Source organism: Myotis davidii, unplaced genomic scaffold (genome assembly GCF_000327345.1).
Source record: "Myotis davidii unplaced genomic scaffold, ASM32734v1 scaffold200, whole genome shotgun sequence".
Taxonomy (NCBI): Eukaryota; Metazoa; Chordata; class Mammalia; order Chiroptera; family Vespertilionidae; genus Myotis; species Myotis davidii.
In genome coordinates this window covers 3,560,315-3,574,372 of record NW_006293700.1, presented here as the reverse complement: position 1 = coordinate 3,574,372, position 14,058 = coordinate 3,560,315, and the positions used below count along the sequence as shown (strand labels likewise).

Below are 14,058 nucleotides of genomic sequence, written 5' to 3'. Positions count from 1 at the left end.
AATTCGTGTACTTAGGGGTCCCTCAGCCTGGCCTGCGCCTTCTTGCAGTCTGGGAGCCCTCAAGGGATGTCCGACTGATGGCTTAGGCCCACTACCCAAGGGCCTAAGCCGCCAGTCAGGCATCGTTAGCACTGCCTCAGAGGCAGAAGAGGCTTCTGCCACCACTGCAGTGCTCACCAGCCATGAGCCCAGCTCAGAGCTTCTGGCTGAGCAGCACTTCCCCTGTGAGAGCACACTGACCACGAGGGGGCAGCTCCTGCATTGAGCTTCTGCCCCCTGGTGATCAGTGTGCGTCATAGAGACTGGTTGTTCTACCGTTTGGTTGATTTGCCTTTTGTTACATAGGATATTTATATTATACTTTGTAATGTAACATCCATCCTCATTTTTTTTGTAATAGCTCTTAATGAAGAGGTTAGAGGGAGATGGGTTCATCCTCACTTTATAAGTGAAGAAATGGAAACTTATACAAGTAAAATGTCTTGTTCATGGTTTAAAAAGCTAGCTAGCCAAAACCGGTTTGGCTCAGTGGATAGAGCGTCAGCCTGCGGACTGAAAGGTCCCGGGTTCGATTCCGGTCAAGGGCATGTACCTGGGTTGCGGGCACTTCCCCAGTGGGGGATGTGCAGGAGGCAGCTGATCGATGTTTCTCTCTCATCGATGTTTCTAGCTCTCTATCTCTCTCCCTTCCTCTCTGTGAAAAATCAATAAAATATATATTTTTTAAAAAAGCTAGCTAGTAGAATAGTCACGACTCAAACCCAAGTTACTTCTCTGTTGACTGCCAATTAGGAGTGAGTACCAGCATGGGAAAAAAATGCCTATTTATCCATTCAGTAATGTTATCTCTGGAGGAGAAAGATCATTTGTAGAATGATACCTTTGTAAGCTCCAGGGTACTTGTTCCCAAACTTTTGGAATAATACGAGGATTCTATTTTTAACATCAATTCATCCTTTAGTCTCTCCCATGTCGTAGAAGTTGCATATCCTAATATCCAGGATTGAGAACATGACAGAGCTACTCTGAGTCCAGTAATAGTTAAATATTATTTTTAATCACATCATCTTTATGGTTATAATGTAATTATAATGGATCTAAACTATAAACGCTTGATATGCATATAGATTTAAAGATGTTTGTCATAACAGACTTTGTAGAAGCCCATTGCTCTGAGGTAGTAAATTTCTTCATTCAAAGCAAAGATTATATTGGATGAGACCTGGCAGCACTGGCACTGGTTGGCTAGTCATTCAGTCTCCTGTGCAATGAACAACACTAAATTTACCACTATTTACAAGAGTAGAATTTGGGGAAATAGCACTAGAATAGCCCAATCTCATTGTGAAATTATTACTTTTGTATCTGTGAGTGAGATCTTTAAGACCATACATAAACATGATAGTGTGCTGTGTTTTTTCCCCTACTAGTTATAATTTATCTCACATTGTTTCACTTTATAGTGAAAAGACTACCTATCTAAAATAATGGTGTTTGGCCTGGCCATTTGCTTTAAAGAAAATAATGACAGAAAACTTTCAGTTAATATGAGAGCCAAGATGAGACACCTTTTCATCACTGGTTTCTACGAATGTGCATTTACGACCAGCCATACAGAAAATATAATATTTTTATATGTACTACTTTTCTATATTAGCATGCAGGTAAATGGCTAATTTAACTTGTATTGAGCATGAATTGTGTGCCAAATACTCTTCTGTGTACTTCAGAGATGGGAGTACAGAAATTAAAAAGCATTGGTCCTGCCTTATAATCTGTTTAATATTTGGACAGGTAGACATTTATTCATTAATTTGGTAAGTATTTATATAGCACATAGCATAGGACAGATCCTGGACTAGGTATTGGTGATTCAGTGGTAAACAAAACTATAGGAGAAAAAAAAACCCTGTTTACATGTAGTTTGTATTCTTGTGGAAAGAGACAGTAAAATACATATAGTATGGAAAACAGTTGGCGGGGGGACAGAAAAGAGGAATGAGGGTGTTGTAGTTTTGAAAGAGTGATTAGGGAAGATTTCACTGAAAATTCAGGTGGCATCAGAGCAGAGATCTGAAAGAGATGAGTGAGTGAACCATGTGACAGAGGTGAGGGGAAGAGCAGGTGACTTCAGTGCTCCTGTAGTGGTCCCTAGAGTGCTATGTAAACAAGGGGGGAAGTGTAGGGCATAGGGCAGAGGTAATTTGGGCTGATAGGACATTTAAAGCCCATGGTAAGAATTTTGACTTTTACTCTGAATGAAATGGAAAACCTTTGAAGATTTTGAGTAGAGAAATGTCATGATCCTACTTAAAATTAAAAGGTAAAAGCTGGCTGTTACATAGCAAATTGACTATTGGGGACACTGGTGCAGGGATACCAGATAAGCTTTTACTTCTCTGTGAAAAATTTTTTATTGATTTCAGAGAGGAAGAGAGAGAGAGAAAGAGAGAGAGAGAGAGAAACACCAGTGATGAGAGAAAATCATTGATTGGCTGCCTCCTGCATGCCCACTACTGGGGATGGAGCCTGCAACCAAAATTGGAATCGAACCTGGGACCTTTCAGTCCGCAGGCTGATGTTCTATCCATTGAACCAAACTAGCTAGGGCCAGATAAGCTATTGAAGTAATTCAGGAAGGGTAGCAGTGGAGGTCATGGAAGGTGCCATATTTTGTACTTATTTATTTTATTTTTAAATATATTTTTATTGATTTCAGAGAGGGAGGGAGGGAGGGAGAGAGATAGAGATAAAGGGAGTGCGGGGGGTGGGGGGAGAGAGAGAGAGAGAAACCCATCAGTGATTAGGGCAAATCACTGGTCAGCTGCCGACTGCACAGCCCCCACTGGGGATCAAGCCAATAACCTGGGTATGTGCTCTGACCGGGAATCAAACCCTGACCTCTTGGTTCATGGGTCGATGCTCAACCACTCTATAGGTATAGCGGCTGGGCTATACCTATTTTAAAAGTTGGTTGAGCTAACAGAATTTGCTGATGGATCAGCTTGGAAAGTGAATGAAGGGAAGAAGTCGAGGAGGACTCCACAAGTTTTGGGCTCTGCAACTGGAAGTGTGATTGTATGCTTGGGAGCAAAGAGAAAGCAGTGACTGATTTAGAGTAGAATGTCTTTAGTTGTTTTTAAGCTTTCAATTAATTTTTGTTAAAAAACCTGTTTGCACTGGGACTTAAGGAACAAGAAGGGTTTATTTATATCAAACGGGCAAGGCATGAGAGAATGTGGCCTCTTCTGAGTTCTGTGAGCTTATGTTGTTGTGGTTTTGTGTGTAGATCCTGGAGGGCTACAACGAGATATTAAAGTGAATGGATATTTGGGAATCTGTCAAAACAGTAATGTGAAGGAGTTTGAAATTTATCTCAAAGGACTTGGGAGGTATGGTCAGTCTCCATCAAAACTATGAAGTCTTGCCCTAACCAGTTTGGCTCAGTGAATAGAGCATTGGCCTGCAGACTCAAGGGTCCCAGGTTTGATTTGGTCAAGTGCATGTACCTTGGTTGTGGGCACATCCCCAGTAGGGAGTGTGCAGGAGGCAGCTGATTGATGTTTCTCTCTCATCGATGTTTCTAACTCTCTATCCCTCTCCCTTCCTCTCTGTAAAAAATCAATAAAATATATATTTTTAAAAAACACAAAAAAAACTAAAAACAAAACTATGAAGTCTTCAAGCTTATGTCTTTACTATTTTGCTTCTTTTCCTTTCTACCTCCTCCTTCACATTCACAGCTCTCCCTTCCTGAAAATATTCACTATCTTAGACCCCATTCGCCTGTCAGAGCATCCTAGTTGTATTATGTTAGTTTGTTTATTTTTTTCAGAGAGGAAGGGAGAGGGAGAGAGAGATTGAAACAAAAATGAGAGAGAATCATTGATTGGCTGCCTCCTGTACACCTCCTACTGGGGATCAAGTTTGCAACCTGGGTATGTGCCCTTTATCGGAATTGAACCCGAGACCCTTCAGTCCGCAGGCTGACACTCTATCCACTGAGCCAAACCAGCTAGGGCAGAGCATCCTGTTTGAATAAAACAAATCTGAAGCACACCTATATGAGGTTGTAAATGTCCCAGTTATAGTTGTTTTTAAGCTTTCAAGTAATTTTTGTTGGAGAAATGTTAGGCATTTTATAAATAGGAGGGGAATATTTTTTTAGGAGGAAGAGGACACTTTAGTTTTGAAACCATATTGATGCTAAGAGCAGTGCTGAAAATATACTTGCCTTGACTACAAAGCTTTCGAAACATTGAGGCAAAAGAGTAGTCATTTCTCCCTCACCCTTATTCCCCTCCTTTGCATGCCCTGAACATAGACCTTTCAGTTAGTTGCTGAGAACTCCCTAATGTGGAGATTCCAAACCTGTCTTCATAGTGTCCTCGTCCTGTTATCTGTGCTCCAATTCTCCTTGCTCTGTCATATGATGGCAGGTAAGCTTTCCAAAGTCTTAATAACATTTTCTATTGCCTTAAATGGTCTAGCACCTAGGATATCTGACAATGAACCCGGTTCATTCAAGCCTTGGAGGTAAAGCGGAGGGAAGGTACAGGAAAAGACAGGTAGGCTAGAAGATCACAGGGCATAAAGGAGAGAATGGTTACCATCCACGGGAACCCAATCTTAGTTTAATTATAACCAGAAATTTTGTCTTTGCAGTACAGGTATAGCTGTATGGTCATGGTAATTATGAAAGACCGGGAAAACGGTTAATACTGATGCTGCCAATTCATAGTAGATGACCAAGGGGAGGAATTGAGTTGAAAACTATGTTAAAATCTAACCCCCAGTCACTTTTGTCAAAGATTCACCATTTACATTAGATTACCTATATATGATTAGATTCCCAATTTAGTTTATTACAGTAAATTCTCTGCTTGTGTGTTCAGTTTTATGGTTATACATTATTTCATCTACTTACAGTTTTCATCAGGAAAAAAGTATTCTCTCGCATTGTCCCTGGAGAAATCTTGGTATCCATATTATCAATTGGCCTTTATAATTATAGCCTGTTTTCTCCTACTCATTCTATATATGCTGTGTTTTGGCCTAATCTAACACCAGATTAGGTATCTGACTTTATAATCACTTCTAGCGCACGAGTCTGAACATAGTAGTATGCCTTCCTGTGGTAAGACCTCAGTATTGTACGGTTGAGCTTGATGCTTGGAAATCTTACATATGAGTACCATTAATTTCATATTAGGAACAGCTGAGCTCCAGCCTTTATTTTTGTCACTATTGGTGGCTTTCAGTTTACATTTTAGGAGTTTTTTACGACCGTACATTCAGTGGATGTGTAATATGCACACATAAAATTGCATGGATCCTGAGCACAGTCCTCAGATCGCACCTGCTCTTGAAAATGAGCCACATTGATAGGGAGATGTTTGGAAGTTTAGAGACATCTGAGGACTGCTTCTAATGCAGACTGAGAACTTCAAGTGTGGTTCATATGCATTAGGTCTATATGACTAGTTTGTATCTGAATAAATTATTTTAAAAATAAATAAATTAGCAACATTCTTACTTAACTCCTTTTTCGTTTCAAATTCGTTTATATTCAGTTGTCTTGCCAGATTTGTTTTAGATAGTTTTATCAGCTACTTGGGACTTCAAATAAAAAGTTTTTTGTTTGTTTTTTTTTAAAATATATTTTATTGATTTTTTACAGAGGGGAAGGGAGAGAGATAGTTAGAAACATTGATGAGAGAGAAACATCGATCAGCCACCTCCTGCACATCTCCTACTGGGGATGTGCCCGCAACCAAGGTACATGCCCTTGACCGGAATCGAACCTGGGACCTTTCAGTCCACAGGCATGCTCTATCCACTGAGCCAAACCGGCTTCAGCAGGACTTCAAATAAAAAGTTTTGAACTCCGAAAATAGCTTAATTATCTTTTAAGGTTTTAGAACTTACTTAGCTGCATTAAAATAACTGAAATGTACATTTCTTACTTTGGCTTCTATTGGTGTTAAGTAAATGAGGATGATTAAGAGAGTGATCTTGAAGAAATCCAGCCTTGGTTACTTTCCCAATCCCATGCAGAGGACCAGAATAGCAAAGTTTACATTAAAACAGCCTGTGGAAACTACTCACCAGCTTTTTACATGATAAACTCTTGAAAAGTGTTTTCTTTTATTTTAGCAATTCATCTATGGCACGTAAACTCAGCCTTTCGATGTTTAGACATGAAACTTCTAAAATTCTGTATCTGTCAGGTTAGGCCTTAGGGGTTACCTGTACTATGTACAACTAAGTTATTCCCCTGTTTTTATGGTTGCTAAAAGTTTTGGACTGTCTACATTTGCCCTGCATGCAGCATGTTAAAAAGCCCCGTTTTATTTGTTTGTTTTTTAAGGGTTACTGAGATCTGATTTTTAGTTCAGTCCCCTCATACTTCAAAGCCGATCTCTTTATTTCTGGCTCTTCTCTGCTTACAGACTGTGCTGCCTCTGCTGCAGGTGTCCGCTGCTGCCCCCCCTTTCCTCTCACTTCTCCTTGTTTCCTTTTGGTCCCTGCATATTTCTTGGCTCCCAGGCCAAGTGATTTAGTATGCCATCATTTCTACCCAAGAATACTGCTTTCCTTCTGCTCTGTGAATTGGCTAGTCAGAGTATACAGTGTTGACCATTGTATTTGTCCGTGTGTATTTTCCTTGATGGTTGCTGATACATTGGTTCTTTTTTGCCAAAGAAGATAACTTGGTGGTTCTTTATTTTTTGGCAATTTCAAAGCACTCTTCTACTTGATTTCTTAAAAAAGTTGTTCCTAAAAAATATCCTGTAAAAACATAATTGTTGTGGTCAGAGAATAAGCTCTTGGGCATTGCTTGCATTCTGAATAAATATCTCCTACTGGTCCAGTGGTATTTTCTGGCAAAAGGAACACCCCAAAGCAGATGCATATTCTGTGAGATTCGTTAACACCCACTGCAGGCATCTACAACAGGTTGTGGGAATATCAAATGCATGTAATAATAAACTATAATTTGTACTGGTAAAAAACAAAATTTAATTTAAAAATTAAATTAAAATAGCCTGTGGAAATAAGGATAAATTCAAGAATTGCAAGACCATGTAAGCAGTCATTTCCTTTTGCAGAGCAGTACTTTCTTTAAGCAAGAAGTCGTGAAAAAGGCATTAGCATGGGCAGATATAATTGAGGTAAATGGTATACTTCTAACCCAGCCGTTCCAGTTTTTCAGGGGTTTTCTGCATGGGCAAAGAAAGTAACTTGATGTCTCTTATTTTGAGATTTTGCTTTTATTTTTCAGCTTTTAGTTCTCTTTAGTGTGAATGGAGGGTGGATGGCCAGATTTTAAAGAGAAAAAAAAAAAGAAGAATGTTTAAAAAGTCATTCCTTTGAGAAAAAAAATCTTTTTGCTGTCTTATATTAGCTTTAGCCAAGGAAATGAGTCCCATATGTTGGTAGTGTGTTTGAAATATTAGAGAACTCCTACTTGTATGAAAGAATGCTTTGTTAAATATAAGTATTTGTGAGATTGTAATAAAATTAGATTTGTAGCTAGCTGTGTAAAAATAAAAGCAAAAGCCCTAGCTTATGGTAATTTTCCACAATGTGTCCTATATTAAATTATGACATACTTTACACTGGCCACATTTATTTCACTGGCTCTTTTCTTTCTAAAGTGAAGGAAGGTATGCCTAGAACAATGTATGCTTCATCAGTTTCTGTCAGAAGTTAAGGTAAAGTTTCTCCTTACTAAGATTCTGCTATATTCAAGTGTGAGGCAGTTTGCAGGACTCAGAAAAATACTGTTAAGTCTTGTTTGGAAACTACTGGTTTATATTTGATGAGCTTTATAATAATCCCACTATACCTACTGATTCAAAATCTGAAAGTGGGGTCCTTGAATTTGTATTTTTAGCCACATCTTCAGGTAATTTTTTTAAAGGCCAGGTTGGGGGATTAGGAATGAATACTAAACAACAGAATAAAAATGGTACATTTTATTGCAAAATAAAATTCAGTTAAAGATTGGTGAATTAACTTCTATGCTAAAATAAGTAATTTAATATGAAGTAAACATTCTTAAAAATAAGAATGTTTTATTGTCTTTGACCTACTTTGAGCTATGCTTATAAATTCCTCAGGATACATGGATCTACTCTCCTTCCTTTTCAGATGCTTAGGTAGATATGTATAAGAAACACTACTATTAGGATATTTGTTGAATTATTAGGGCAAAGGAAGGAAATAATAGGTTTATTACCTTTCAAAATAGTGTAGAAGCAAGAAGGAGAAAGGAAAAACTATTATAAGAATTGAGTAAAAGATAAGGCAGAGAAAAACAGCAAGTAATTGGGAGACTCATTCAACACCCCCAGATTTGTGTTTTTTATTTTGGTCTAGGAACATAGTTATTTACTGATTAATAAGTAGTAATTTGTGCCCATCATAATGGATGTGTAAGTTTAGGGGAGGTGGAATATGTTGCAGTCATTTCCTTCTGCATAGAGCACCTGAGGTGGTAGCATTGTTACAGGTGGAAGGGGTGTTCCTCCAAACTGTAACTCATATTATATGTCTCAAAATTGAATACTTTCTGTTCAGAATTTTATTGTATTTGATTTCTATACAAATCAAATGCAAAGAGCAATGAATAGAATTTGAAAAACCATTCTTAAAAATCGAGAGTTGACTTTTACTAGTCTAAAAAAACATGGTAATTTGAAAATATTTATAGGGGATTTGAGAAATAACTGAAATATAAAATAGATAATTTGTGAGTTCCCCTCCCCTGATGACATGGGCATTCATACAGTGAAACCAGTATTTACTGAATTCATGAGACTAAAAAAGCAGTTATTTATCTTGTTCCTGGCACTGTTTTTGTTTATTTTTAATTTGGTTTTAAAAATATTAAGATGTGTGGGGATTTTTTTTTTTTTTTGGTCATACAGAATATTTGCATGTTAATGGAATTTTATTCTTTCTTAGGTCATGTTTACTGGTGAAAATATTCCCGTTCATCCTCATGTTTATAGCAATGGTCATATCTGTTTATCCATTCTAACAGAAGACTGGTCCCCAGCGCTCTCAGTCCAATCAGTTTGTCTTAGCATTATTAGCATGCTTTCCAGCTGCAAAGAAAAGGTAGGACTTTTCAGAATTATTCCAGGTAATGTCTCTTCTTTCAGTTTAGGTAGAGAAATTATTTTCATACACATTTCATTTGAAGGAAGGACTTAATGTTTTAGGGAATGCGTGTTTTGATAATCTTTCATCCCAAATAGAAGTTAGACATTGTTTTATATTTCTTAAACAGAAAATACCTGCAGATGTTCTAAACAGTCTGGATTTTATTTCCAAAAACATGCACGGGGCAAAAGTGTACACGAAATTCTTGTTTCTAGATTTCAGAGTGAAAAGCCCCAAGAACAAGCATCATAAGGGAGTTCCCTACTCCCCTTTCTTCCCTGTGCTGGCTCTCCTATAGCCTCTGTCAGGGCATTTCCCAGGAACCGGAGCTTTGCTATCATAATGATTAGGTTGAAGGCGGCAGACTAGATTATCAGGAGAATTTTTAGGACTTTTCCTCTTACTCTCCTTTACAAATCCACAGGTTCTTTGTCTGATGCAGAGGAGAATAAGACCAAAAACAAAAGTCACATGAGTTAATATTTAGAATATCTTTTCAAAGACCCTAAATCCTCCACACTTCTGGTCCTCTTGTCACTCCCACTTGAGGGTTAGTGCGGCACAATATTCATAGAGTGCTACGGTTTTAAAGCCTTACTTCCCCGTGGGGCTTTCCTTTGTATTCTGTTTACAGAAGAAACAAACTTCTCCTTGAGATTAGAGAGCTGAGAGGTTATTTATTTTTCTGTTTCCAAATTGAACTGTCATTTTTATTAAATTGGTATTTAGAGAACTTTTAAGATAGGACTTTATTTTAATTTTTTTTATCCTCACCCAAAGATATTTGTCCATTGATTTTTAGAGATAAAGTGGAAGAGAGAGGGAAAGACAGAGAGAAATATCGATGTGAGAGAAACACATCAATTAGTTGCCTCCTGCATGCTCCCTGACCACGGCCCAAGCAGGGGAGGAGACTGCAACCGAGGTACATGCCCTTGACCAGAATCGAACCCGGGGACCCTTTGGTCCACAGGCCAACGCTCTATCCACTGAGCCAAACTGGCTAGCAGAGTACTTTGTTTTTAAACAGTGGGTTATCTAGACTCAAGCACTTTAAGCCACTGTTTGCAAAGTAAGTTTCTTGGGATGTTAGTTCCATAACAAGTTTCTTGGTGTTAGGTTGAAAAAGAAAAAAAAAGGTTTTGTTCAACTGGGCATGATAAATAATGGGTTAGATTGTGTTTTTTTCAAATTATAGCATTAAGAGCCCTTAAAATGCACTTTTATATACTATATAAGAAAGGAAATTAACAGGGGCAGTTAAATTTGTGACACACCATTAGTTAAGACATGTATCTCCCTCCATTCAAGAATATTAAGCTGTGCAAGAAAAATGTACATCTTAGAAGAGATAAATAGAGTACATATGCTAGTATCGCTTTTTAACTTTAGTTTTCTCTTTGCTCTTTTCTAAGCTCCATTTTAACACTACATTTGAGCTTTAGTAAACCCCAAGGGCTTTGGAAGTAAGTCTTACTCCTTTATTACTTCCATATTTTCTTCCCCAGGACACATACCAGTTTTAAACTTTTAGTAGAACAAAGCAGTTTGCTATGACTAGGGTTTCTATGTCCCTGCTAATGTTTAATATTTATAGACAGGTGAGGCAGTAACAGGATTGAATAAGAAAAGCTAAGAGGTGAATACTAGTGATATTTGACATAGCTCTTGCATATACCTGATGATTAACTTTTGTTTACATTTAAATTTATTGATTTACTATTAAAAACTAGAAAATTACTATATTCTCTGTCTCCTTCATCTTTTTCTAAGCTTCACCATTCCCCTCATATTTAGTTGTTTCCTACCATTTCTTCGATATTTCGTATATAAGACTAGCCATTCCATTTGAATTATTGATAAGCTATATTGTATTGTATAAACTATAATGTATTCAACAAAGATGGTAATCTGGAAGTCAGCATCTGGCAGCATTAACTCTGTGAAATTTAATGAAATTCAGCAAACATTTATTAGGTACCTACTCTATGCTATTTTTACTGTGCTAAGTAGTAGATTACAAATTGGAAACTTGCTTTGTCATTGAGGTGCTCTCGCTTCAAATAAGCTTTAAAAAGTCTTTTAAATATTCACCGAAAACACTTCTAGTAAAGCAGGTGAATGGTATTCTGTGGTGGACATGGTTGTATGAGTTTCACTTTATTAGTTGACTCTTTTTTAATGCAAATTTTAATTATTACTATAGGCTTTTGAGAATTTAGATTTAGTTACAATTGTTTTGTTCCAGATTCCCTTTTCATAGTCAAGAATGATTTCCTAAACTGAAGGTATTTACTAATAAATCTGTTATGTTAGTAGGTGTTAATAGATTTGAGACCAGGGGTTTTTTAGTAATCTACCCTTTATTCTCAGTGCCCTTATAATATAGATAGTCCAAACTTCCCAGCCTGTGTTCCTATTCTAAAACAATTTGGTAATCCATCTCTATATATAGTTTATTTTTTCTAAGAACACAATTTCCTTGGGCACTTACCAGTTAGGTTATATTCTTGACTTAAGCAAATAGAATGAGTGTTTTTTTTTTAAATTGGGTTTTAGTAAATATACATCAAAGTAGTTTGTGAAATTATTTGCCATAGTAGTAGCAATTTATTCCATTTGAGCACTGGTTATGACTTTGCAGGACAAACAACAGCAGATCATCTAGTCTTTGAAGTAGTCAGGCATCTAATGTCATAATTTTTCAGGAATTTCCTCAGACAGTATTAACAGGGTAATCTTGGGGTAGTTGTTGTACATCTTATGCTCTACTCTTCCCTTTTGTTAAATTAATATTAACAAATAGGGGCATTATGAGGCTCGGCTAAGATTAGAGTCGTATATGTGAGTTTTAGATGAGGTGGACTACCTGTTTTCCTTCGGGCTGTCTCTAGGTAGTCCTGTTCTCCATTGAATTGTGCTTGAGCCTATCCTATTAGCTACAAACCTACCCTCCATGACTTTAGTACAGGTTTGACCTGTTTCCAAATCTTTAGTGTCACCTATTCCTTGTACTTGATCAATATACAACAGTTTTCAGGACAGCTCTTTTCTATAATCTATCTTCAGTGCTGGCATCACTGTTTCTGATGTACTAGTATATACCTTGCAAAGCTGCCATCTGTTTGTAGTATGGTTCCAGTAAGGCATATATATGTACAGCAGAAATGCCAATATATCTTTTCCCCTTTTTTCTCATATTATTTGGAAACTGAGTCATATGGTCTGTCCTTGGTGATCTTACAGAAAAGTAAATTCCTTTGTTGAGATGTATAAGTTGCATTAGTTTTCTCAGACAAACCTAATTGGGTAGACTTTTTTGTTTTAATTACCTCACAAAAGTAATTATTAACTTATTTCTAGGGAGACAAGATAAATGAAACCAGAATTTCTTACAACCTAATGATGCCACTACTAGTTGATATTCATTCTCTAGTAATCCCACAGGAGCCTAACTCAAACTACACCACACACTTCTAGTTTTTTAAAAGCAATTTTAGTGTCAAATGTCTACAGTCCCTAGGGTTTCTTTCATTTATGCCATCAGTAGTTATATTTTTTTATGCATTCTATAATAGTTTTGCTAAAGCTTTTATTAAATCTGTCTTTCCCTTATGCTTTTCTATTTTACAACTTATTATCTATTTAAACGCTTTTTTGTTTCAGAGACGACCACCAGATAATTCTTTTTATGTTCGAACATGTAACAAGAATCCAAAGAAAACAAAATGGTGGTATCATGGTAAGTAGTTTTATTTTAGAATAATAACTTTTTAGCATTTTGATTTGAAAAATTATATATCTTTTTGCTTGAGAAAAAGAAGGGAATATAATTAATGTTGAATTTTTGTAATATGGAGAAAAATTTTTAAAAATACTTTAAGATATTTTATGGGCAAGTTAGACTAGCTTCTTAATGGGGCACATAAAATTATAACCATCATACAAGTAAAATCTAAAATTGCTTTAACATTTTGAAACTACCATTATGTTACAAAAAAAGAAGTCCTTAATAATGTTTAGATCAAATTAGAGCTAGTTGTTGGGAAACCTGATGTTTGAAATACAGGTTTTGATGCATGTGTACTCCTTCAGTTTTGGTGCTGTTCTCTGGGAGGGGGAGCCACATTGTTAGAGCTGACCCATCAAATTAAAGAAAGTGCTTCCTCCTCTAATAGTTATTCCTCAAAAAATGTGAAGTTATATATACAGTACTCTCTATAATTTTACATTTCTGTTCTTGTGGGGAGGGTGATGGTAGCTTTTATAATTGAAAGCTGCTGACATCTCTTCTAAACTGACCTTACTGCTTTGCCAGAAATGTTTAAAATTAAAGACAAAAAATTGATATTCTCAATACACTTTTTGAAGCAAGTGAACAAAACACACCCCCTGTGACACCCTATATAATAAAAGAGAAACATGCAAATTAACTGTCCATCTGCTATGCTCAAGCCACACCCACCCACAGGGCAGGCGTGAGTATGCAAATTAAACCAACTAAGATGGCGGAGGCCACGGAGCTAGAGCGAGCAGGAGGCTTGGTTTGCCCCTGGCGATGGAGGAAGCCAAGCTTCCCGCCTGCCCTGGCCAGCCCTCCACTCCACTCAAGGCTACAAAGTTTCAATTATAGAAGATAAATAAATCCCAGAAAAAAGAAAAAAAGGAGAGGCTGGTAGCTTGGATAGCTGGGGGGCTTGGCCAGTCTGCAAACAGCCATCAGCCCCTCACCCAGGCTGGCCAGACACCCCAGTAGGGGCCCCCACCCTGAAATGGATGTGGCCAGTCTGAAAATGGCCCTCAGCCCCTCCCCCAGGCTGGCCAGGAACCCCAGCGGGACCCCCACCCTGATCCGGGACACCCTTTAGAGCAGCTGTGGGCAAA

General features: G+C 37.4%; 1 protein-coding gene across 1 annotated transcript in view; it reads left to right on the top strand.

Moving 5' to 3' along the window:
* The window catches only part of UBE2W (ubiquitin conjugating enzyme E2W (putative)), a 39,209-nt gene that overhangs the window by 12,247 nt on the left and 12,904 nt on the right, over window positions 1-14,058 (top strand). The window contains exons 4-5 of the mRNA XM_006767330.2: window positions 8,974-9,129; window positions 12,841-12,916. Of these exons, the coding sequence (XP_006767393.1) occupies window positions 8,974-9,129; window positions 12,841-12,916 (232 nt within the window). The remainder of the gene's footprint in view (window positions 1-8,973; window positions 9,130-12,840; window positions 12,917-14,058) is intronic.